Source organism: Schistocerca cancellata, chromosome 1 (genome assembly GCF_023864275.1).
Source record: "Schistocerca cancellata isolate TAMUIC-IGC-003103 chromosome 1, iqSchCanc2.1, whole genome shotgun sequence".
Classification (NCBI taxonomy): Eukaryota; Metazoa; Arthropoda; class Insecta; order Orthoptera; family Acrididae; genus Schistocerca; species Schistocerca cancellata.
This window is the reverse complement of record NC_064626.1, coordinates 1048563483-1048590922: the sequence shown is the minus strand read 5'-3', so window position 1 is coordinate 1048590922 and position 27440 is coordinate 1048563483. Positions and strand designations below refer to the sequence as shown.

The 27440-nt window shown below is 37.8% G+C and overlaps 1 protein-coding gene across 1 annotated transcript in view; it reads right to left on the bottom strand.

Annotated features, from left to right (window-relative positions):
- LOC126090436 (ubiquitin carboxyl-terminal hydrolase 30) overlaps positions 1–27440 on the bottom strand; it is a 109964-nt gene that overhangs the window by 70467 nt on the left and 12057 nt on the right. The window contains exon 2 of the mRNA XM_049906986.1: positions 13131–13283. Coding sequence (XP_049762943.1) covers positions 13131–13283 — 153 coding nt within the window. The remainder of the gene's footprint in view (positions 1–13130; positions 13284–27440) is intronic.

Genomic DNA, 27440 nt, shown 5'->3' with positions numbered 1-27440 from the left:
TTTGGATATTCAACCCCTACATGGGTGGCACAGGGGACGAAAATCTTTTATGGCAATATTTCATTGTGCAAGCATTTCCGAAGCTAAATCATATGCATATCACTGTTTTTGTGAAATTCAATCCCGAAGGAGGTGAAATAGGGGGTGAAACATTTTATGAAAGTATTTCATTTTGAAAGCATTTTTAAAGCTAAATCTTTGAAAATTGGCATTTGTCTTCTTGGTTAGAGATGAAAAATATGTGTTTCACTGTTTTTGGAAAGTCAAAACTTAAGGGGCTGAAACAGGGTCAGACTGATTCAATGACTCATCTTTCCCCAGCCCAAACAGCTAAGGACATAAACTTGAAGTGTGGACTTTACACTACAGGCATCATTTAAGAATGGATTGTCCAAAATTCCACTCCTAGGGGGGTGAAATAGGGGATGGAAGTCTTTTTGAAAGTATGTCACTATTACAGGAATTTTGAAGTTAGAACTACGAAAACTGATATTTGGTTTCTCACACAGAAAATTAAAAAAAAAAAGGCTCTGAGCACTATGGGACTTAACATCTGGGGTCATCAGTCCCCTAGAACTTAGAACTACTTCAACCTTACTAACCTAAGAACATCACATACATCCATGCCCGAGGCAGGATTCGAACCTGCGACCGTAGCGGTCGCGCGGTTCCAGACTGGAGTGCCTAGAACCGCTTGGCCACACTGGCCCGCCCAGAAAATAAAAAACGCATGTTTCAGTATTTTTGGAAATTCAACCACTAAAGGGGTAAAATAGTCTCAGTGAAATTTTATTTGAAAATAAATAATTACCAAAGAACTACTGAAGGATTTTAAGGCTATATCTGTGACAACTAGTATTTGACTTCTCGATTAAAAAAAAAAAAAAAAAGAAAGAAAGAAAGAAAGAAAGAAAAAAAAGAAAAAAGAAATATGCGTTTCACTCTTTCTGGAAATTCAATCTTTAAGGAAGTTCAATAGGTGATTAAAATTTTTAAAAAATATTTCGTTAAATTAAAAAATACTTAAAGCTAAATTTATGAAAATAGGTATTTTACTTCTTAGTTAGATATAAAGAAATATTTGTTAGAGGATAAAAGAGGCTATGGAAATATATCCACGACACAAAAGGCATGATTAACAAAACTTTTGGACTCCAACTACCTGAATCACTTTATGGTCAGAACTACATGTGAATAACATAATAACTCGATAAAAACAAACACAAAAAAATCTCTGCCGGCCATACAGTTTACACAACTGAAGCAGCAGGCACTAAGCTAGTTATTAAATATGTTACACGTGTGATTATGGTACTACAAGTGTCTATAAATTGGCTTCTCATATGAAGACTCAGTCCAACAGTAGTCAACTATTAAAATGTAAACGTCTTTTTGAATTTGTATTAAACTATCAAAATGTACAGTTCCCAGGTTTCTGCATTTAGTACTCAGTAAATATATACAGTAACTACATCCATCAAAGTCAAGTTTGAACAGTAAAAATATGCAGTACTACATAAAAACGTATTAAACATCGTGTTATTCATCTGTCTGAACTCGACAGTTACAGTGTAAAATAAATATGACGCCACTTTTTTTAAAAAAGCTTCAGTCACAAAATCTTGGTTTAGATAAAGTGTTGACCTCTGATATATTAACTGTCTAAATTCTTGAATACAAATTGATCACTGCAAAATTATGTGTGCCAATAAATATGAGATGATCACAAATTAATTTCTGCAGTGTGGTGCTCATTATTTAACAACTAGACACCAAATAAAATAATCACAGGATGACTAATCGAGAAGAATTTCACCTAGACTTCGAAGGCAAAAATCCATAACAGTAAAACTTCAACTTCTTATGTTTATCTGGTTGTATTGTCTTTGTACTGTGGAATTAATTATTTCCAGGAAATTGGTGAATGTAAGTCTTGTTTCATAAATTCAAGACAACAAATTAAATAACTTTATAGTTTCTACACTACTCACTCAGTTTAGTAATTCCAAAGATAACAAATCAAATTCTGCTACATTATCATATTAGTGGAAGATTCCACTAAATATGGTACATTACTAGATCTTGGATTTTTAGGTGCAAAAATGTGTCCCAAAAGGCATAAAAAAGGTGTCAATTCAAAATGTGAATACTTATTATGGAATGCATATATAAATAATTAAATCATGGACCTCCTAAAAAGAGTTCACTCAAGCAATGAAAAACCTGGAGTAAAACATCGTTGTACACATTGATCTACTTCATTCGATCATTCTGAAAACTGTTGAAACAAATAACATTCAACATTTTCATGTTTTAATTACTAACAGTCACCCTCCTGCACGAGTACCACCACAGCTGTATCTTGAGGATGACTATATTGTCTCACACGACTAGTTTCGGCGGCACATTACCACCATCCTCAGGCCCCACCACTGCCAAAGGGATATTCAATTTCCTTGGCGCATTTATTGTGGAGTCCTTGTTATTAGTACACGTGAGCTAGCTTTCCTCTGGAGTCTCTGCTCAACACCACGTTGTCTCCAATGCATTGGAAATTTAATGCTCTTTTGGTTGTGTTTGGGCCTGAGGATGGTGGTAATGTGCTACTGTAACTGGTAATGTGAGACAATAAAGTCATTCTCAAGATACAACTATGGTGGTATTTTTTCTCATATATATCATCAGTTGAAGACCCTCATCATTGCAATAGGACAGACATCCATAAATTGAATTCTTGCTTCATAGTCCTTCGTATCACTGAGTCCACCATCAAGGGGTTCAAGAAATGCTGCATATCAAATGCAAAATGAATTGCAGTGAGTATGAAGAACTGTGGGAAGATAATGAAGGAAATCATGGGGGGGGAGGAGGGGGGGGGGGAGGGAGGGGGGGGGGGAAGAGGGAGGGAGGGAGGGAGGGAGGGTGGGAGGGAGGGAGGGAGAGCAGTGAAATAAATACCAGTGCGGATAGTGATGAGAATGAATAAGACAAAATAAGATTGTTAGGTGCGAATGTGTTAAATTGTATGTTAGATCAAATGTTTACCGCACATGCATACTTCCTACAAGTAAGTAGAAGTAAAGATCTGGTAATTTTTCTCCTGTCAATCTGAGTGCACCTTATTTTCGTGCATCTTTTTTTTTTAATTTGTTCCTCTTAATTTAGGGTTTAGTGGCTTGTATGCACTGGCGGTTTATTATTCGGTGTATACGGTAAGTAACGGTCACTTTCTTCATTCTTGATAGTGTCAGGCACTACTAATAATTTGCCTAGCTGGCTAATCAAAGACGTAAACAAGTTACTTAATATTAGGCAGAAAATTGCAAATGAGGGGCCAAAAATTGTTTTTAATAAGATGTGTTCTAGGTTAAGCATCACTCCTAAATATGCCAGCATCAGAATTGCTAATATATTCTCCTTGGCTCAAACTGTCAAATACAAAAGTGACTAAAACTACACATGCATGAGTCATATAAGATCCAAGAAGTCTTGGCTAAGGAAGCTCTGCAGATGAAACTCCAGTTACAGAACTGTACATCACATGAGCAGCTTAAAGGTATTAAACGAAACAATGACCAGTGGGTGACAAGATATCTTGAAGCTTGTAAGCATGAAACAAACAGATGGCAAATTTGTGCATAGAGCACAACACAGTTGATGAACAAGAGGCACAGAAATTGCGTCAGTTCCATGACTGACTCAAATTACTTTTTCAAAAGATGAACAGTAATTGCTGAACATAGGTTTGAATTTTAATGTTTGCCCTACACTTAAAGCCCAACAAAAAAAAGAAGTAATTGCAGAGATAAAAGTGGCAACTGAGATAGCTAAAAGGAATAAGTTTAAGACTACCACAGTTGCTATAAAAACTCAGAAACCTACATCTAATATCTCATCTAACAAAGACATTCAAACTTTAAATAATCTTAATAAGAAACTTGCAACTGAAAGCTCTATAGTTACAAAGACAGATGAGGTAATGATACGGTCATTGTTAACAATGTTGATTATCTCAGTAAAAGTGATGTATTTTTCAATTCCAATGGTATAACTAAGATAAACAATGATGCCACTAAGATTTCCAGAGTAATCACAAAAGGAAAACTGATAATACCATTTTCCTGTTAACAGACACTGAAAAAAATCAGTTAAAATGATGAAACCCAATATCCCTCAACTATGGTTAAAAGTTAAGGTTCATAAGAAAGAAAATCTATTAGCCATTTAGTTAATAATACAACTCCCCCCCCCCCCCCCCCCACCCTGTTTAACAGAGTACTGAACAATGACATTTACTCCTTTCAGAATTCATATAGTATAGAAAATAGTTATGAACTTGCTAACACGCTGACTGACATTAACATAACAGGTAACTGGCACCTTTGGGAATAATCAATTTATCCACCAATGTACCCATTTAAAAGTGTCTTTGTATTATAAAAATCAATCTACTGATGCATAAAAAACTTAGTACCAGTGAAATTATTGGATTGTTTGACGTGTCATTATCCTATAATTATTTTGAATTTAATGGTAAAATTTACTATCAGAAAGATGGGATGGGAATAGGCAATAGCCTGGCTGGCAACTTGGCAGAAATTTTCATTAATGACCTAGAAAATAAATTCTTCCAAAAATATGCTGCCTTAAAAGACAAAACAGTATATTACAAGCAATATGTAGAAGGTATCCTTTTTTTATTTATAAGTAACGACACTGACATAAATAATTTTATGTCACTGATGAGTACTATGCATCCTAAAATGGTTTTCACTTTTGAAATACAACAGGAATGCTCAATAACATATTTAGACTTGACTTGTACTAGAAAAATGGCACGCACATTTTGATATATGTATAGGAAACCAACATGCCCTGATGTAATTATTAATGCACAGTTGTTGCACTGAAATGGTATAAGGAAGTTTTCTTCCATTCTATGATTCATCAACTACTGTGGCTTCTGTTACAGTAGTGTGAGACTGATAAAGACTTTGGTATTCTTAAGCATACTGCACTGACCAATGGATATAAAACATTGGTGTTACAAACTGCTATAATAATATTAAAAACCAAACACATGATCTACCTTAACAATAAGATTGTGCCTAATCGTAATAGCAATCATAGAACAAAACCTAAGTTCCACAGCTATGACTTACAATGGTCAGGTATCACCTAAAAATCTAACAATGTTTCTGCAAGATAGGTCTCCATACAACAAATTTGTTAAGAAATGATTATGACAGAACAACTTCAAAGCCTAAAAAATTTAATAAATTGGGTGTTTACAAGATCAACTGCAATGAGTGCGACAGTTACTATATTGGCTCGATGGAGTGCTCTTTTGATGTATGCTCTTAATGTGTCTCTGCCAAGTGCCTGGAACTGATCCATAAAGCAGGCCCAGGACTGAACAGGGGTTAGCACTACACACAGGAAGCAGCTACATGGGCAGCACAGCACTTGTGGTGTGCATATGGGGTTTTTTAAGATTAGGTTCCTCCCCACAGGAAACAAACCATTGGCCTGAAAAATTACCATTTCATGATGCTGATGTGGGTGTGCCAACTTAGTTCACCTAAACAGGTCATTCCAAAGGATTTAAATATGTTAAATCTCATGTTAGTAAATTGTCGAAGTGTCTGTAGCTAGATCCCCGAGTTACTCTCCAAAATAAACAGCAACAATGCCAATATTGCATTAGGTACCAAAAGCTGGTTGAAACCAGACATAAATAGCAGTGAAATTTTGAACTTGGATTGGACAATGTTAAGGAAGGACAAGACTGATGCTATGGGAGGTGGTGTGTTCATTGCAGTTAAGAGCTGTTTAAATGCAGTTGAGATTGATACTGGGTTGGACTGCAAAATAGTCTGGATAAAGTTGTCAATCAGACAAGGAGTGACCATTGATTAGGATGTTTTTATAGACCATCAGCATCTGCAACAAATGTCACAGAACATTTCAAGGAAAGTCTTGAGTAGATACGAAATAAATATCCAAATTATCCATAAGTTATAGGTGGAGACTTTAATCTGGCGTCCATTGACTGGGAAAATTACACGTTTATCACTGGGGGGCAGAAACATAGACTCGTGTGAAGTTATTCTAGGAGCGCTCTCAACATACAACCTTGAGCAATTGGTTAGAAAACCAACTTGAGATGGGAACATATTAGGTACCTTGGTGACTAAAAGACCTGATCTTTTTGAGGAAGCTAACTAGAACAAGGTATTAGCATCTATAATGTCACTGTGGCTTCTACGTCAGCAGAAGTTGAAAAAAAAAGTTGAGTTTTCTTGTTTGGGAAAGCAAATAAAAGTGTCATTAATGAATATCTTCATAGTCAGCTCCAAGCAATCACCGCGGGACACAAAATATATTGAGCATCTTTGGTCGGAATTTAAAGGTATTGTCCACCATGTGCTAGAGAAATATGTGCCTAACAAAAATATAGGGGAGGGAAAGGATCCACCTTGGTTCAATAAACATATTAGGAAGTAGCTGAGAAAGCAGAGAATTTTGCACAGTCATTTTAAACACAGTCACTGCCCACTGACAAACAGAAATTATGCAAAATGAAAGCAGCTGTCAAAAGGTCAATGAGAGATTCTTTTAATGAATTTGAAAGCAATATTTTATCTGCAGATTCTAAAAATAGCCCCAAAAAATTTTGCTACAAATAATTCAATACCCTCGCTTGCTGACAGTACGGGTAACGTAACGGATAATGATAAAGAGAAGGCCGAAATTCTAAACCTAGCTTTCAAAAACTCGTTTACAGTAGAGGACTGCAGCACCATTCCCCTTTTCAATTATTGAACAAATGCAATGATGGCTGACATAGTGTTTAGTGTATCTGGGATTGTAAAACAGTTAAGATCCTTAGACACCAGGAAGGCACCTGGCCCAGACGGTATCCCCGTAAGATTTTACGTTGACTATGCTACAAATATAGCACCATTCTTATCCATCATCTATCACAGATCTTTGGAACAGCAGAAATTTCCACGGAACTGGAAGAAGGCCCAGGTCGTAGCAATCTATAAAAAGGGTAGAAAACCAGATGCACATAATTACCAGCCAATTTCACTGACGTCAATTTGTTGTAGAATCATGGAACATATTTTGTGTTTGGACATAATGACCTTTCTAGACTCTGAGAAGTTCATCTGCAGAAACCAGCGACGTTTTAGGAAACAGCGATACACAACAGGCTCTAGAAACTGGCTCCGAGGTTGATGCCATATTCCTCGAATTTCAAAAGGCGTTCAACTCAGTTCCACACTGTCGCTTGCTCCAAAAAGTGCATTCTTACGGTCTATCCAATGACATATGCAGTTGGATAGAAAGTTTTGTAACAGACAAAGAGCAGTATGTCATCCTGAATGGGGAGACTTCAACAGAAACAAGTGGAACATCAGGTGTGCCAGCAAGCTGAACATCTGGTGTGCCCCAGGGCAGCATAATAGGTCCACTGCTTTTTATGATTTACATAAAAGATCTGGTTGATGGTACTGAGAGCAGCATTATACTGTTTGCCGATGATGCTGTAGTCTACAGGAAAGTAGTATCACATGAAAGTTGTGAACAAATCAATGAGGATTTTCAGAAAATAAATGTGTAGTGTAATAACTGGCAGTTATCTCTCAATATTAGTAAGTGTAACCTACTGCGTACAACAAAGTGAAAATCCCCATTAATATACAAGTACAAATTAAATGCCCAGTCTTTGGAAGCTGTAACATCCGTCAAGTATCTGGGTGTGACTATTCAAAATGATCTCAAATGGAACGATCAGATTGCACAAGTAACGGGTAAGACGTACTCTAGATTGCGGTTTATTGGTAGAATCCTGAAGCAATGCAGTCCTGCAACAAAGGAAATTGCTTACAATACTTTAGTTCATCCAGTCTTAGAGTATTGTTCATTTGTATGGGACCCTTATCAGTCGGGTCTGATTCATGAGATTGCGAAGATCCAAAGAAGAGCGGCAAGATTTGTGACTGGTACATTTAGCCATGCTACTTTCACTGCTTCTGTTACAGATGCAGAACCACCTTCCAAAATTTAACAATGGAAAATCCAGGATGGAATGTAACAACGTTATGAAAAGGATAGTCGTTACCCACCATTTAGCAGAGATGCTGACTCACAGATAGGCACAACAAAAAGACCGTCATAAAATGATCTATCAGCCAATAAGGCTTTTGTTGAAAATAGACCCCCCCCCCCCCCACACACACACACACACACACACACAAGTGCACAAACACAACTCACGTACAGATGACCACAGTCTATGGCAGCTGAAGCTAACTGCCAAAATGTAAGAATATCAATATTTCCAGGTATGTACACAGTCAGAACAATAGCTCCATTAATAAAAGAAAACACATTACTATAAAAATGTAAATGTTCATTTAATGACACAATAAATAATGAAATAGAAGTACACACTGACTGAGGAGAGTCGTCGGGGGAGGGGGGGGGGGTGAGAAGACATTTCACTTATTATTTAGTGTAAACAGAATTTTACAGTGCACAAAAGTATATATGTAAATAATGGGTAATATTCTATTACCTATATGTATATGTTGTACTCATCTGTATGAAAGAGAGTATCAAAATAATAAGAACCAAATGCAAACCTACAGATACATATAAATTATTGTATGTGTCATGTTTTCATATGTCTGCGCTGCAATAACTCAAGTTAAAACTGTATAAATAAGTAAGATACAAATATAAATCTAGAGATAAATGCACATAAAATTACTATCATTTCTATCAATCTGTTGTAAATTATAATATGTACGCCACATATTTCAAGAAATTAGGTGATACCGGGTTCTTCTGTACTACAAATACATACACACAATGTATCAAATGAGACCAATCAATTCATGATCACTCAGTAAATATAATTGATTTAATAACAGCTTTTACTAAAGTGCGCGTCATTTATGTTGGCGGCCGAGTTTAGGTTAGTTCTGCGCATCTGACGTCACAAAACACAGTCAGCCAATGAACAGAGAACGACGTTGCCACATCTCGACTGCAGTGCAGAGCATGGACGAGTGTCTTCAGTTTTAGAAACGTTCAGTCATAAATAAAGTAATAGAACAAAAGCAATGTCTTGATAGCAGACATTCTTTTATAGAAAGTTTGGAAAAAGCATTCTTTATACCAATTGCTTCATATTCTATTAATTAATTAAACCAAACAAGCAATAAGACTCCCAATTCAGGCGATAGCAAGGAAAGGTGTTTGTATCACTCTCACGAACCGCTTTTTCGCAATAAAGAACAGCGGTAATTGTTTATTTCCTATTGTACTTCGACGAAGTGTGAGTAATTCATAGTCATACCAACAGTGTTTGTCAGTATTTAGCTTGACGTATTATACTCCTCATGGCGTGATGTAGTCGGACGAGGTGCGTTAGCGTAACGGTTAAGGTGTTGGGTTGCTACGTGAAAGGTTATGAGTTCAAACCTTATGCAGTGCTTAATATTTTCATTATTTAAAAACAATATCAAAGTGCCTTACTTCACGAATTATATTCGTTTGAATGCACTTTTTTGAAATTTCTAGTGCTTTGTCTCTTCATTAACCCTTTCGCTACCGCAGACACGTGATCCCCGCACTCCGCGCGATTTTGTCATCACTGCACTGCTCGCCTGTGCAGACACATGGTGTTCCCACTGCTCTGACACACTTATCATTCGATTTCACAAACACTATTTGGCCCAAAAATTTGATTTTTACACGTCTTCTTGACTGATACCTTCCCCCCATAAATGACTTAATTTTGTTTCGATGTTCAATGCAGTTATTATGCAGCATTAAATGTAGTAAACCAGTGCACGAAATTTTGAAGAGTTTGCAGAGGTAGAAGTCCATAGCGTTTACTTTCCGTATGGTCGATTTTAGTTGCCACAATGTTGAGAATGAAATGTGGACAAGATACCTAAATTTCATATAAAATTTACTGTATAACAATATCTCATGACATAGGTGTCATATGTAATATTGAGAAATATTCCATCTTTTGCGACTGTAATTAAAGTATTATTTACACCGGACACGTTTGGCTTTATTTTAAAGCACTTCAATCAAGGAAAGGTATGGCACATACACAATGGTACTCATGTTCTCTTTCTCGTTTTTGTTCCACAGTCACAGTTTTACCAATGGTACTGAAATATATTCCTCTTCTGCAACTGTAATAAGGGACCTATTTAGACCAGACGCGTTTCTCTCTTTTGAAGCATCTTCAGTAGACAGTATTTTGTCTCCTCCATTGCCAAGTCACCTTTCATAGTTTTGTGCTGCGGTAACACAATATTCAACGTTTGTGTTGGCAGATCAGTGTTTTAGCAAATAAATGATGTTTGTGTGTGCCACACACAAAAATTATATTTGACATAGCTCAAAGCACTTCACTGATAGATGGTATATTCAAGTCCTAATGTTTTTGTAAGTCCACAGTTTTGTTTAATGTATTTTGTCTACTTCCTTTTGATTGATTGAAGTGCTTTAAAATAAAGCCAAATGTGCTCAGTGTAAATAAAACTTTTGTTACAGTCGCGAAAGACGGAATATTTCTCAATATTACATACGACACCTATGTGGTACTTAAATGAGCTATTGTTATACAGTAAATTTTATATGAAATTTAGGTATCTTGTCCACATTTCATTCTCAACATTGTGGCAGCTAAAATCGACCATACGGAAAGTATACTCTATGGACTTTTACCTCGGCAAACTCTTCAAAATTTCGTGCAATGGTTTACTACATTTAATGCTGCATAATAACTGCGTTGAACATCGAAACAAAATTAAGTCATTTATGGGGGGAAGGTATCAGTCAAGAAGATGTGTAAAAATCTAATTTTTGGGCCAAATAGTTTTTGTGGAATCTATCGATAAGAGTGTCAAAGCAGTCGGAACACGATGTGTCTGCACAGGCGAGCAGTGCAGTGACAAAATCGCGCACAGCTTAGAATGCAGGGAGCACGTCTTTGTAGCAGCGAAAGGGTTAATGCGGCCGTGGTGGCATTACTTCATGAACTGCGCGCTCCCCCCTACACGTAAGCTTGCGAACTATGCTATACTATGGCGCTGCTTCTATTGGCGCGTGCGTCGTGTGCAACTGGCAATGCAGCAATCTCCCGCATCTGGGCGGGCATGCGCGAGCCGCCAAGATAAAAGAATTGAACTATAGCATTATATCACTGTTATCTTCCATATCTTTTTACATACTATCATCATCATCATCATCATCATCATCATCTGTTAGTTTGTTATCCACAATGCTGTGACAAAAGTGTTGTGTGTCCAAGTCTCAAAACATTTCTGCATAAAGTGTTATGGTACCTTTCCCACCACAGTTGTATCAACAACTGATCCATAAATGTTCAACGGCACAATGACAATAAATTGCTAAGAAGGTAACAACATTCCCAGTTATTGTACATGTCTTTCCGGGACCTAACGTGTGTCAGAAATGCAGGAGGACAGCGAAGAGCCCACAGGCAAGATTTCAGTCTTACAAGATCCGAGCAGGGTGTCCAATGATGTTGATGATCCCCAGTAGGTATGTATGAGTATTTCAGATAACACAGCTCAAACTACATTAACTTTTATGGCATAATAAGTTATTTACACTTCCTGGAGGCAAAGTCATGTACTTTAAGATATAATCACAAAGAAAAATACTTAACTGAGTAATAACTTGAGAGATAAGTTGATGCTTTAGATTGCTTAACTAAAACTGTGTAGATGAAGCATGAATGTCAATTAAATATTGCAGATTTCTGCTTTTAATTAGTGATGATTAATATTTTCAATCAAACAGACCAAATCTTCAGACTAACTCTTCCACATAACAGCCTAATTAAGGTCCAATGGAATATACCTGTCCCTCTTTTCAAAAACCAAAATGTTGGCCAAACTTTCGAATATATGTCTTCCACGAAAAATTCTTTCAGGCTAAAACCCAAACATTCAGCAGTGGGTTTAAAAAATAGGGCAAATGGAATTTGTAATGAAGAGTTAAAGAAGTGGACAAAGAAGAAACTGCAACAAAAGATGCTGATTGAAAAAGGTACAACAAAATCACAATCACGAATGATTATTTGATGTCTTCTTTGCATGACAAGTCATTTACAACAACACCAATGGCAAAACATTTAAGTGCAGCACTTAAAAATTCTATGTCTCTATATTACTAAACGGTCAAAACAGTCATCCAGCTGGAGGGGCAACAAAAATTAGATTTTCACTACTTCATAAAATTACTGGCCAAATTTAAAAATGTACAATGCTGCCTCAATATATTCATTAAGTGGTATAAATATTATGTTAAAGGCTAACACAATATGCCAAGTATTCTAACGATTATGCTGCCTGTATTCAGCCAGTATTTGAGAAAGAGAGCACGTAGCAACTTCCAACAAATTTTACACCTAATTTCAAAACAATTCTATACTTTTTCTTTTTGTTTAACATGAAATATTTAAAGCATTAACTCACTAGTGTCTGAAGCTGTTTTATACATGAGAGTTTGATTCTTTGAAGAATTGGGGTTGGGGGTTACTGGTACACAATAATTAGTTGCTCTACACAAAGTTCAGTGTTGTGAGTATTCTATATCACATTTTTAGTTTGCAGCTATTTCATCTCGTAAGGCCAGTTATTGACTACTACTTGAGATGTCGCAAAGATAATACAGTACATTTAAGGTCAAAAAACTGGTGAAAAACACTTTAAGGTTTATATTTTATTTATAATTTCAAAACTTGATCTCACTAAAATTAAGGCCTCAGCGTTTAATGCTACAGAAACATCAGCAATCAGAAAATTCTGCTGGCAAGTTTATATTTTTATAGGTTTATATACAGTTTCCTAATATGTAGGGCCTATGCCTTATTGCAAGAGTACAAACCCTAGATTTGGTGCTTTTTTATTGGTGTAAAATTCTCCACACATAAAGAAAGAATGGAAAATCTATGAGAAAAGGGTAGTTCAACCTTTTACTACAGGCATTATATGAAATTTCTAAAATAGTCTACTAATATTACATCAATCAGGATACAAAATGAAATCAAATCTCTCTCTCACCTAGAAGGGCTGTATGCAAAGCTTCAATGAAATTATTCTTCTTATTGGCATATCGTGACAACCATTCCACAATGGCTGGACAAGAGGCCAAGGCTTGCAATAATGAATTAATAAAACATGTGTTTCCTAGGTTCACAAGACCACATATTTGGCCTGAAAGAAAAACAGCAGGAGTGTTGGATTAAAAAAATGAAAAACACTGTAAATATTGTTTCAGTAACCACATTCTTGACAAAACAAACACTGCTTATTCACTAATCACAGACAAGCTGCAAACAGAAAATCAATGTGCAACATGTTTCTTTAGTGAAATATTTCATCACATCTGTTCATTTGATTTCTTCTTCAACAGCTTTCAAAAGCATTAAATACAAAGATTATCATGCGTCATCTATTCTGGTACCCTTGTGATCACATACAACTGAATATAGTAACAAGGGACACAATTTGCTTTGATCTGTGGGATAGATGACAACAGTTGCAACACTCACATTCGCCACGAGTATCTTGTAAAAGCCACACATGGACTCAATGCTGATAGATTCTTATTAAAAGGATGTTAAAATGACTGTCAATGGTATTGAAAGCTTAACTCACAAAACAATTGGCACCCCATATGACCTGGCAACTCATAAACCTCAATGAACAGATTGTTAACAAACTTGATGCTCAAAATACATATAGCTAGTTTCACAAGCTGTGACACTGTCGCGGATAAAACAGTGACCCATATATACAATAAGGTTCCTTTAATTTATGTCTATGCTCACAAACTTTTTGTTAACAGATTACCGGTTTTGGTCTACAATGACCACCATCAGATCTGCAGCAAAAAATGAGAAAGAAACATAAATACACTAGCACATTGTCTACAGCTTAAAAACAATAAATAGACCATAATGAAAAGTACTGCTGATATATATATATATATATATATATATATATATATATATATATATATATATATATATTTAAAAACAAAGATGATGTGACTTACCAAATGAAAGTGCTGGCAGGTCGACAGACACACAAACAAACACAAACATACACACAAAATCCAAGCTTTCGCAACCAACGGTTGCCTCGTCAGGAAAGAGGGAAGGAGAAGGAAAGACAAAAGGATATGGGTTTTAAGGGAGAGGGTAAGGAGTCATTCCAATCCCGGGAGCGGAAAGACTTACCTTAGGGGGAAAAAAGGACAGGTATACACTCGCACACACACACATATCCATCCACACATACACAGACACAAGCAGACACTTGTAAAGGCAAAGAGTTTGGCAGAGAGTTTGGGCAGAGATGTCAGTCGGGACGGAAGTACAGAGGCAAAGATGATGTTGAAAGACAGGTGAGGTATGAGCGGCGGCAGATTGAAATTAGAAATTAGCGGAGATTGAGGCCTGGCGGATAGCGAGAAGAGAGGATATGCTGAAGGGCAAGTTCCCATCTCCGGAGTTCTGACAGGTTGGTGTTAGTGGGAAGTATCCAGATAACCCGGACGGTGTAACACTGTGCCAAGATGTGCTGGCCGTGCACCAAGGCATGTTTAGCCACAGGGTGATCCTCATTACCAACAAACACTGTCTGCCTGTGTCCATTCATGCGAATGGACAGTTTGTTGCTGGTCATTCCCACATAGAATGCATCACAGTGTAGGCAGGTCAGTTGGTAGATCACGTGGGTGCTTTCACACGTGGCTCTGCCTTTGATTGTGTACACCTTCCGGGTTACAGGACTGGAGTAGGTGGTGGTGGGAGGGTGCATGGGACAGGTTTTACACCGGGGGCGGTTACAAGGGTAGGAGCCAGAGGGTAGGGAAGGTGGTTTGGGGATTTCATAGGGATGAACTAAGAGGTTACGAAGGTTAGGTGGACGGCGGAAAGACACTCTTGGTGGAGTGGGGAGGATTTCATGAAGGATGGATCTCATTTCAGGGCAGGATTTGAGGAAGTTGTATCCCTGCTGGAGAGCCACATTCAGAATCTGATCCAGTCCCGGAAAGTATCCTGTCACAAGTGGGGCACTTTTGTGGTGGTTCTGTGGGAGGTTCTGGGTTTGAGAGGATATATATATATATTATTTATTTATTTGAGCACTAAGTATGAAGAGGCATAAATGTTTTATAAAAACAAAGTCCTAATGTACTGCAGTCATAGTGGCATCGTCAAATGTTAAATTGAAAATCAGCACCAGCATATGCACAAGTCATGTTGTCAGTAGCACTACTGTTCAAAACAAGCTGCCATACAGTAGCCACAAGATATTTGTGTTGTAGGTTCACCAGATGTTTCTAACGTAGGCATACACTAGTTTTCAATGATTAATTGAACAGCATAAAATAAAGGGGGATACAATAGTTGAAGTCTGTAATTAGATTAGATTAGATTTACTTTCATTCCAATTGATCCATAGTGAGGAGGTCCTCCAGGATGTGGAACATGTCAGAAAAACAACAATACATGTCAAATATTTGCAACTAAAACAAATAAGCTAATGTACCATTCCACAGGTCCCAAGTGGAATGATCGTCATTTTTTAATGAATACTAAGAGTCATTTTACAAATACTAATGCACTGAATTTAAAATAAAAAAGTTTTTTATTTATTTATAAGGTAATAAACATGTAATACAACTACTGTAATACTTATTTACAATGAACACATTACTGCACTGAAATGGTGCAGAAGTTAGATTATACTTACACACACACACACACACACACACACACACACACACACACACACAAATTTTCAATGAACACATTACTGCACTGAAATTGTGCAGAAGTTATGTTGTACTTATATACAAATCAGTTGGTTTTACTAAGAAATTCATCAATGGAGTAGAAGGAGTTGGCCACCAATAAATCCTTTAGGCTTCTCTTAAACTGAATTTCATTGGTTGTTAAGCTTTTTATGGCTGCTGGCAAGTTATTGAAAATGTTGTTCCTGAATAATGCACACCTATTTGAACAAGACTAAGTGACTTTAAATCCTTGTGAAGATTATTCTTATTTCTAGTATTGATTCCATGAATTGAGCTGTTGGTTTGAAAAAGTGATATATTTTTAATGACAAATTTCATTAAGGAATAAATATATTGGGAAGCAGTAGTTAGTATCCCTAGTTCCCTAAACAGGCTTCTGCAGGATGTTCTTGAGTTCACACCACATATAACTCTTACTGCACGTTTTTGTGCCCGGAAAACTTTAGCTTGGCTTGATGAATTACCCCAAAAAATAATCCCATATGACATTATGGAATGAAAGTAAGCATAGTATGCCAGCTTTTTCATTTTTATATCCCCTATGTCTGACAAAATTTGCATTGCAAACAGAGATTTGTTAAGACGCTTCAGCAATTCTGTGGTGTGCTCCTCCCAGTTGAATTTATTATCAAGATGTAATCCCAAGAATTTAACACTGTCCACTTCTTCTATCTTCTTGACATATACTCTTGGGACACCCCTTACAAGTTCTGAACTGCATGTAGTGTGTTTTTTTCAAAGTTTAGTGACAAAGAATTGGCTAGGAACCAGTGATTAATGTCCACAAATATTTTATTGGCTGATCTTTCTAAGACTACACTTGATTTGCTATTTATTGCAATGTTTGTATCATCGGCAAACAAAACAAACTTGGCATCTGGTAATGTTACTGATGAAAGATCATTGATATACACAAGAAAAAGTAAGGGCCCCAAAATGGAACCTTGTGGGACCCCACATGTAATTAGTTCCCAGTTGGATGATGCCTGATAGCTTGATACATGTCTCTTTCCTAATAACACCCTTTGTTTCCTGCCAGAGATATAAGATTTGAACCATTTTGCAGCATTTCCTGTTACACTATAATATTCTAGTTTACTTAAAAGGATATTGTGATTTACACAGTCAAATGCCTTTGACAGATCACAAAATATGCCAGTTGCCTGCAATTTTTTGTCTAATGAATTAAGCACATTTTCACTATAAGTGTAGATAGCCTTCTCAATATCAGAACCTTTTAGAAATCCAAACTGTGACTTTGACAGTATGTTATTTGAGATAAGATGGTTATAAAGACGACTGTACATTACTTTTTCAAAAATTTTTGAGAATGCCGGCAACAGTGAAATTGGGCGGAAATTTGATGCTATTTCTTTATCTCCCTTCTTAAACAGTGGCTTAACTTCAGCATATTTCAGACATTCAGCAAATATTCCACTGATAAACGACTGGTTACACAGATAGCTTAATATGTTACTTAGCTCAGAATCACATTCTTTAATTAACTTTGTTGATATTTCATCATACCCACTAGATGTTTTTGATTTTAAAGATTTTATGATGGACATTATTTCTGTTGGGGTAGTGAGGGTCAAATTCATATTATGGAAGTTACTTGAAATGTCTGGTCGAAGGTAATCCATAGCAGCATCTACCGAACCTGACAACCCCATCTTTTCAGTAACAGTTATAAAATGTTTGTTAAAAAGTTCTGTAACACTATAAACATCTGTCACCAATGTATCATTTACTCTTAATGCTATTTGTTCCTCTTCACATCTGGTTCTACCGGTCTCCTCCTTCACTATATCCCATATTGTCTTTATTTTGTTATCTGATATGACTATCTTTTCCTTGTAATATATCTGCTTTGACATCCGTATTACAATCTATAATATTTTGCAGTATTTCTTATAATGTGCTATAGCATCAACATTGGAAACGTTTCGGATTGACAGATACAGTTTTCTTTTTGTTTTACAAGATACCCCTATTCCTCGAGTAATCCATGGCTTCTTTGTAGACTTTGCTCTAACCTTGGTAAGTTTTGGGGGAAAGCAGTGTTCGAATAAGGTAAGCACTTTATTAGCAAAAAAGTTATATTTTTCATTCATGCCATGAGAACTGTAAACATCAGTCCAGTGAATGTCTCTGAGGAGTGTCCTAAAATAATCAATTTTTGGCTTACTGATTACTCTCTTGAGCTCAGATTTAACAGATTTTATATCCTGTTCAGTATTAACATTTAACAGAAGGAACTGCATGTCATGGTCCGAGAGGCCATTGACTATTGGTATTGTAATATAATTTTGTTCATTGGACTTTTCTATAAAGATATTATCAATGGTTGTTTGTGAGCAAGTGGCTATCCTAGTGGGGAACTTTACAGCGGGAATTAAGTTGAATGATAGTGTTACTAACTCAAATAAGTTCTTATTGGGAGAGTCTTTAAGGAAATCTACATTGAAATCACCAGCAACCACTATTTCTTTGTTTTTGGTTGTTAAATGGGCCAGTACAGCTTCAAGGTGGTTTACAAACAGATTTAAGTTACCAGCAGGTGCTCGATATACACTTAATATTATGAAGGATTTTTTGTGAAATTATAATTCTGTTGCACATGCTTCCATATGCTGTTCTAGGCAAAATTTATGAATGTCTATGTTCTTAAATTTATGACAGTTCCTGATGAATGTGGCAACTCCTCCTTTCTCCATTTCTGATCTACAAAAGTGAGATGCTAACCTAAACCCTGTAACACTTAAAAGTTCTATACCAGTGGTCACATGATGTTCAGAGAGGCAGATTATGTCAGCTGGGTTTGAAGACTCTAATTCATCTATGCAGATAGTTAATTCATTAATTTTATTTCTCAGTCCTCGAATATTTTGATGCAATAAAGATAGCTGACATTTCACATTGACTGAGTCAAAATTGGGTGGAGTTAAAATATCTGCTGACAGTTGAAAATTCTTAACCAATGGCTGTTTATGCTGATGTAATAAGCTGGAATTATGTTTTTTGATTTCTTTCTCAAACTGAAGGTTTGTCTCAGTTCTAACCTCTCTTAAAATTTGCTTTCTTTCTGTCCTCCCTACCCTAAAAAAGGGTGTTTTCTGAATCCTATAACCACTGGTATTTTACCACTCATGACAGTGCCTCCCCACTTTAACTTTCCTGCTATTTCCCCAGCCAATTTATCCTTCCCCTTCCTGTTGAGGTGAAGGCCATGCCTAGTATAATCCCACCTACTGAGAGAATCAACATGAACCACACCAATGTGTGACCCCGCACCCGACATGAGCAGCCGTTCCAGCTCCAAATTAACTCTCTTGACAGAAGAGTTCAAATGAGGTTGGTCATGGTGCCCAAGAACAGATACAAACTCAACACTAGTATGCTTCGATGCTGATGCAATCTTCGCCAGGTCACACTCTATACTGTACCCAGGATCTCTGTCAATACTGTTACCTGCCCCACCCACTATAACCATGGTGTCTTCCTTAGTGAAATCTTTGCAAAGTGATCCTAAATCATCTGTCACCTGCTCCAGACCAGCACTAGGTTTAAAAAAATTGGTGACCTGGTATTCTGATCCTAGTTCATCCTGCAAAAGTTGACCAACACCTCTTCCATGGGAACTACCTAACAACAACACTTTCTTTCTCTTTACTGATTTCCCTACATTCTTACTTTTCAATTTGTTGCTGAAAGTTTGTTGTGCCCTGTCTACACCTGCAACTGCTTGAGGCTCACCAGCTTCTAACTGAAGCAACAGGTCATATCTATTTTCCACATTCACCATAAAGCTGTCAGACAAAGTTCTAGGCCTGTTCCGCCTGTTGCCACTTCCCACCTCTCTTTACCCTTCTCCCTCCTTAACCTGTCAAGATCTCCCCTGGCCTTGTCTAACTCAGCCTGAAGGGCGGCAATTTTCCCCTCCTGTTCTAGTATCTTCCTATCTCTACTACAAATCCTACAAAACCACTGATGAGTCTCATTTACTTCCCCTATTCCCACGCCACTACAGTCACCCACATGGAAAAAACTACAGCACCCATCACACCAAAGCCCCGACCTAACAATTCTACGGCAAGTCAAGCACTTTTCACTCATGATAAACATAATAGTTTATTAAGAGTAAGTCAGTTAAATTACAGATAAACACGAAAATATGGTTACACAAATTTGGCCTATATGCAACTGTGTGTAAACAAAAACAAAAAGTGCAAAGTTTCTGAAACAACAACTTAAACTTTACGCTACTTTCTGGAAATGCTAGTTAAATAATGAAGAGGTACGCTAAGTTAAATTGCTGGAGAGAGCAAGGAACAACTAAACGAAATTCTATAGATTTGCTGCAGCAGAATGTAAACAGAAAATACGACTGTACGGTCTTTTCGAGTTTTCTGCTATATTACGTAAAGAAAAATGAAACCTTTAATGGTACACTTAAACGGCACACTAATACACTCATTTACCATGTAACCAGTACTAATCTATATGTTTTATGATCTAAAATGACTTATCTTTACGAGAACACCAAAACTCGCACTAGTCGCCTGGCTGCAGAGCTGAATTTATAACTTATAAAAGGCAATACAGTAATAAAAAGCAATGAAACAGAACACAACACAAGTCAGATTGTTATAAAGAGAAAGAATTAAGAGACAGTAGTTGGCAGATGCTCAAGTGCCAATATTCTAGATAATGACATAAGTTATAAACACCTTTGATTGTGCATGGAATAATATTAAAAAAAAAAAAACTATACAACAAATCACTAAAGAAGCCACAGTGAAAGAAAACATAATGTTGCACATAATCAGTGCCCTCTGTTAGCGCTAATGCCAGAATTACGCATAGGGGAGAAGTGGTTGGAGGAACGTGACCGCCAGAGGGCACCCTGCGGCACTCCGTTGCAAGCAAAGAATGATAAAATTCCGTAACAGTATATGACCAACATTATCCAGTTAATGCAGTATACGAAATGAACAGAGAAGGAACAAGAAAATACTAGAGTCATGCATAAAATGTACGAAAAACGAAGTAAATATGTGAGGCACACAATACTTGGTGAAACTATCAAGAAACTATATATAACAGAGGCGTGCAGTGATTAAAGTAAAACATTGTCAAACAAAGCAAAGTAGGCATTGGGCACAAAGTCGCTCTGCCAGTTAAGCAGTTTTGTTGGTTCTTTTTTTGCTTTATAAATTTCAAGCTCCTCTAACAAATTAAGAGCACAGCCTTTTAACACTCTGTGGGGAATACACATACAAGTCTCAATGCTGCCAATGGAATGACCAGTTTCAGTTAAATGCTGTCCCAAAGCAGTTTTGTTCTGTGGCTATGAGCGTCCTTTAAACCTTAATTTAAAAGAGCGGCCTGTTTGACCGATATAATATTTGTCACAGTTACTGCAGTCAATCCTCTATACTCCAGAGCCATCAAATTTGTCATATACTTCCTTTTCACTTTATGTTTTATTCGCAGTTTTAGGGTGTTGTTAACGTGAAAGCCACATCTGACATCAGACTTTTTAAAACATTTTTCTATTTTCTGGGACATTTTGCCGTTAAAATTTCATGGGAATTCAATCTTTTCATTATGGCCTATTTATCGTTTTTAAGCTGTAGACAATCTGCAAGTGTATTTATGTTTTTTTCTCATTTTTTGCTGCAGATCTGATGAAGGTCATTATAGACTGAAACTGGTAATCTGTTAACAAAAAGTTTTTTGACCACAGATGTAAATTAAAGGAAATTTATTACATATAGCTAGCCTGTTCAAACATTGCAAACAACATTTAAAGTGTAGGAGGAATAGACTCACAACATATGCATCTATAACTGAGGTAATACTGTAATGAAGTCATGTGAAACAGGGGCATTGTGCCTAATGCTGTTTAACAGTATTTCCGGTCTCTTAGGCACTCCAGTTAGAAAAAGTTAATAAATACAAAGCTGCAAAATGTTCTCAATTTCCTAATAATTGGACGAGTCAAAAATAATATTAGCTTGGGTTATAAGTTTGTCGCACATTTGTTTTGTTTGTTGATATTCCAGTTACTATGGGTTTATTTATTAACTGCCATTTTTTATTTGTATCCATTGTTGCTATTTCAGGTTACATATTGTCATTTGGAGGCAGTGAGTGGACCTGTAGACACAAGAAAGTGGAGTGCCAAGTGGAGAAATTGCAATACTTCTGACATATTCTTCTGTTTGAGTTCAATAGAAGGGTGACAGCAGGGGAGGCGGCCAGAAACAGTGGCGCCAAGGTATGGGGCTAATGCCATTGGGCAGAACATGGCAAGAATTTTTTTTTTTCCCTTAAGGAGGATCATTTTGACATTAATGACTTTCCATGTTTAGGGGGGCCTGTGAGCTTTGATGATGATCATTTAAATGCATTAATCCACTGTGACCCATGTCAGTGCACTTGAGAACTGGCAAATGGAATGAACTGTGATCATTCCAGCACCATGCAACATCTGCATGCAGTGGGGAAGGCTCAGAAATTGTGTGTATGCATACCACATGCTTCAAGCCAAAATAAAAAAAGTCAGCAGGTGGCCATATGCACATCTATGCTTGCTTGTCATCAATTGCCTTGTGAACCACTCTGACCATTCCTATACTGTATCATTACTGGTGATGAGAAATGGTGTCTTTGCGCGAACATCAGGAAAAGAAAGGAATGGTTAATCCCAAATAAAGCAGTAACTCCCCATACAAATACCTATGTGCATCCACAAAAGATAATGTTATGCATCTGATGGAACAACGATGGTGTGCTATGCTACGAACAGCTTTCCCTAAATGTAACCATCACTGCTGACATTTCCTGTCATCAACTGAGACATCTTTTAGACATGACCCAAAAATGACCAGGAAGAATGCATGAAGTGATGCTGCTCCGTGATAACCCCCACCCACATTCTGCCAGTCTGACTCAGAAAACTATACAAAAGTTGGATTTGGAAGTCATTCCGCACCCACCTTATCCACCAGATATTGCACCCTCAGATTTTCAATTTTTCTGCTCTCTATTGAACAAACTTCAAGAAACTTCCTTTCCTGATAAAAACGCACTCCAAACATGGCTCGACTAGTTCACTGCCTGAAAACCACATGGTTTCTACAGTTGTGGAATCTAAAAGTTACCCCAACTTGTGCAACATTCAAATATATATAAACTTTGAAACTAACAATTCAGATCAACAAAAGTAAACATAAGCACACCGGCCAAGTATTAGTCCCATCCTGGTGGACACATCATGCTAGTACTTTATCTCACCTTGATAATGGCTTCAGTTTGGTGAGGAAGAGAGTCAACAAGTTTCTTCAGGTATGCTGTATCCAACTGAAGCCACTCACTGATAAGATCTCATAGAGCAACCAAATTTTTGTGGTGTTGATTGCTACACTTCAATTGCTGTTCCAGACCTTTTCTATGGGATTAATATAAGATGGTTTAGCAGGCTAGTCGAAGTGAGAAACGGTGCCTGAATGTTCATAAAACCAGGAATGTATGCACACAACCCAGTGAACATGACTATTGTCATCTTGAGTGACATGAGTGTCTACAGCCAGAAGAAAGGGCAACACTTGGTCACTGAGGATACTGGAATAAACATCCTGGTTCATATTCATGACAACCTTAATGAGTAGGCCCAAATCGTGGTATGAAAAACATTCCTAATACATCACAAAATCCCCTCTGGTCACAAAAACCCCCCTATTTCCTTGACATGCTGCACGTTAAACGTCTCACTGGGTTGTCAGTATATTATCTGAAAACAGGAAAAACCGTTACTTTTCAGACCAAAACCATGATTTTCATACCACAGTGCACATGTCCACTCAGCTAATGTCCAGTTTCCATACTTTTTGCTCCATTGAAGACATACAGCTTTATGCGCCACTGTGACCAACGGCCTTTTGAAAGGTACCCAACTCGAAATGTCCACTGCATACCTTTCTCTTCACAATGTTTTCTCAGAAACTGGTTGTGATGGACCTAAATTTACAGACGATGGCAATGCCAGTTAGGTATGAAACCAACTGTCAGTGACAAGGCATGACTTCTTTAATTCCTGTCAGTCACAATCTTTTTATTATCACTGTGTTACAAGGCTGCAAGAGGTACATCATTCCTTGTAGACAAATTGTACAGTTCACATAATTACATTAACAAATTGTACTATTTCATGGACAGTATGGTAATGGACACATCCAAAACCAATAGTTCCCTGTCATGTCTCTACGGTGACACATCTTAGTGTGCCAGTATATATATATTTAACTTCCAAGACTTACAACAGGTGGCCACTTGACAGCCTGGTACAAGGATTATGCTCTCTACAGCACTCCAAAGCAATCAATGTTTCGTCAGGGCAGCTTTCATCAGTTATATTTGAAAGAGAAACCATGAAATCAGCTAATAAATGCAAGGCCTTCTTTATTTAAAAAAAAGAAGAAAATAGCCAACTAATAAGCGAAATAGTTAGGTAGCCAACATATCACAGAGGTAGCTCAGGAGAATAGCAAGGGACAGTTCAAGCAATAAAGCAACAGAATACACACAACAAGCAATGTCAATGCCATTTGCATACAGCCAAATCATAGTTACTCCATGCTCTGCTAAAGATGTTAAGAATGTACTGAACACTATATAAAAAATCCTCACAAGGTTCATAATACCTCAAGGAAATTACTAAAGTCCTGTTCTTCGTATAATCATATACAACACATTCAGTCACATACACATTAGGCCTACCTCATTATAACATGGCATATTTCCAGTTCAGTAAAAGTGCAAACTTTCGGGTTCTGGGCGACTTCTTCAAACACTCCCCATTTTCTAAGCCTCATCAATACTTTTTGTTCATCCCTCCAATGGACTTGTTACGATGAACCAGTTGAGAAATAAGCTCTGATCGGGCAGTGATGGGCAAAAATGTTCCTTCTAGAATGCTGGAGAATGTTCCAGAGTCTTCCAGAATGTTCCATGATTTCGAAGAATGTTCTTGCATGGAGTTGAGAGTCTTGAGGAATGTGGATGGGGTGTACTCAACCTCAATCTAAATCACGAAGATGTCATCTGTGAATCTAACTCAGGTGAGGGTTTTGGGATTCTAGATGGTTAGAAAGGATTCCTCTACATGGCCCATGAAGAGGTTGGCATAGGACAGTGCCATGCAGGTGCCCACTACCATACTTCAAAGATGAAGTAATTGTGGGTGAGGATATAGTTTCTCATGGTGGCCAGGAATGAGGTTGTGAACTTGGAATCCGTCAGGCACTGGGGAAGGTAGTGTTCAATAGCAGCAATGCCAGAGGCATTAGGGATGTTAGGGAAAGGCAGGTGGCATCAACAATGGCGCGGGCTGAGCACCATGTGCTAAAGGAACAGGAACTGTGGAGAGTCAGTGGAGGAAATGCTTGGTGCCTTTTATATAAGAGGGAAGGTTGTGGGTAATAGGCTGCTGGTGTTGTTGATCCATGACAGCAGAGATTCTCTCAGTGTGGCCACAATGGAACTTCCTGGGTGGTTGGATTTGTGGGCTTTAGGAAGCATGTAGAAACTAGGAGTGTGGGGCGGGTAGGGGTGAGGAGATAGACTCCGAGGAGAGGTTCTGGGATGGGCCAAAGGATTTGAGAAGAGACTGGAGACACTACTGGATCTCTGGAATGGGGTCACTGTGGCAGGGTTTGAAGTTAGTAGACCTTAGTATAATGGTATGTTGCATTGCCAACTCCAGCTACTGCTGTAACATGTATTGACTTTCCACTGATCTGTACACTACCTATGAAATTTCCCTAAGAAAATAAAACAAAACTGCCACTACCTAAGGCTGCTCCCCCCCCCCCCCCCCCCCCGCATGTTTTTTTTTTAAAATATTCTGACAGATATAAACTTATTGCGCTGGAAATGTAACTGACACTATAAAACTACAAAAACAGTTGCTTGATAAAAATTAAATTCTATTAATCAAGACACAGTTTACTCAATTACACATCCTCATGAGATTGAAATACTGCTGCGTTAACAATGCATTATAGTTTACTTTGTCTTATAAACTGAATTATTGTTCAAAGTCATTTTCATATGTTACTCAATACGTGAATCCTTTCTCTGCCTAATAGAGATTCACAGCAGTGGTGCAAAGTATAACGGATAGTATAAACTGCATTCCTCAATGATCTAGTAAAACTAATCTAACCACCACAACTAACTATAGCTATTATTACTATTGCATCACAACCATTTTCGCTACTGTACACTATATGTGACTAAAACACATTACAAACAGTAATAACAAGTTTTTTGCCTGCCATATCCCATAGAGCACTCCATCACTTGTCGGTCCATAGGTCCAGATTCCATAAGGTACTCCATCACTTCGCAGTCCACAGGTGAAACATGATGGTTCCTTGGGCACTGCAGAGGGTGATTTGGTGGAATCTGACATTTCTGTTGTCTCCTGGCTCCCAGCATTCATGGGAGCATCATTGCAGCCAATGAGCAGCAATGTCACATGCCAGCCCGCATTACCCTGTTATTGGCTCCTTGAGTGGCAAGGACCAGGCCTATAGCTGCACTTCCACTCTGATGTTACAGTCATGTTTGCCGAGCATGTGTCATCAGCTGCTCGTACAATGAGAAGACAAAAAGTCATGGACTACTTCCTAACATCATGTCGGACCTGCTTTTGAATGGCATAGTGCAGCTGCTCAATGTTAAAGTCGTTGGAAGTCCCCTGCAGAAATACTGACTCATTTTGTCCCTACAGCTGTCCGTTACTGTGAAAGTGCAGCTGATGCAGGATTTTGTGCACGAACTGATCTCTCGATTATGTCCCATAGATGTTTGATGGGATTCATGTTAGGTGATATGGATGGCCAAGTCATTTGCTCACACCGTCCTGAATATTCTTCAAACCAACTTCAAACAATTGTGGCCCGGTGAAATGATGGACTGTCATTTCTAAAAATTCCATTGTTGTTTGAGAACATGACGCACATGAATGGCTGCAAACGGTCTCCAAGTAGCCCAACATAACCATCTCCAGTCAATGATGGTTCAGTTAGACCAGAGGACCCAGTCCATTCCATGTATACATGGCCCACACCATTATGGAGACATCACCAGCTTGCATAGTGCCTTGTTGACAACCTGGCTCCATGGGGTCTGAACCACAATCAAACCCTACAATCAGCTCTTACCAGCTGAAATTTGGACACATCTGACCAGGCCGTGGTTTCTGGTCATCTAGGGTCCAACTGACACAGTCCCAAACTCACAGGGGCACTGTTGATGATGTTTTGCTATTAGTGAAGGCACTCACGACTAGTGTTGGGGAGCTCGTGAATGAGTCGTTCAAATGAACGCTTCACTGCAGTGAAGTGCGAACTAACCACTCAATTTCAATGAACTGGTACTTCAAACTCTTCACAGATAGCACACTCCACACTTTTCTCTAGTTCACTCACTCTCTTCCCCTCTCCCTCTCCCACTACATTGGCGCTACGTCA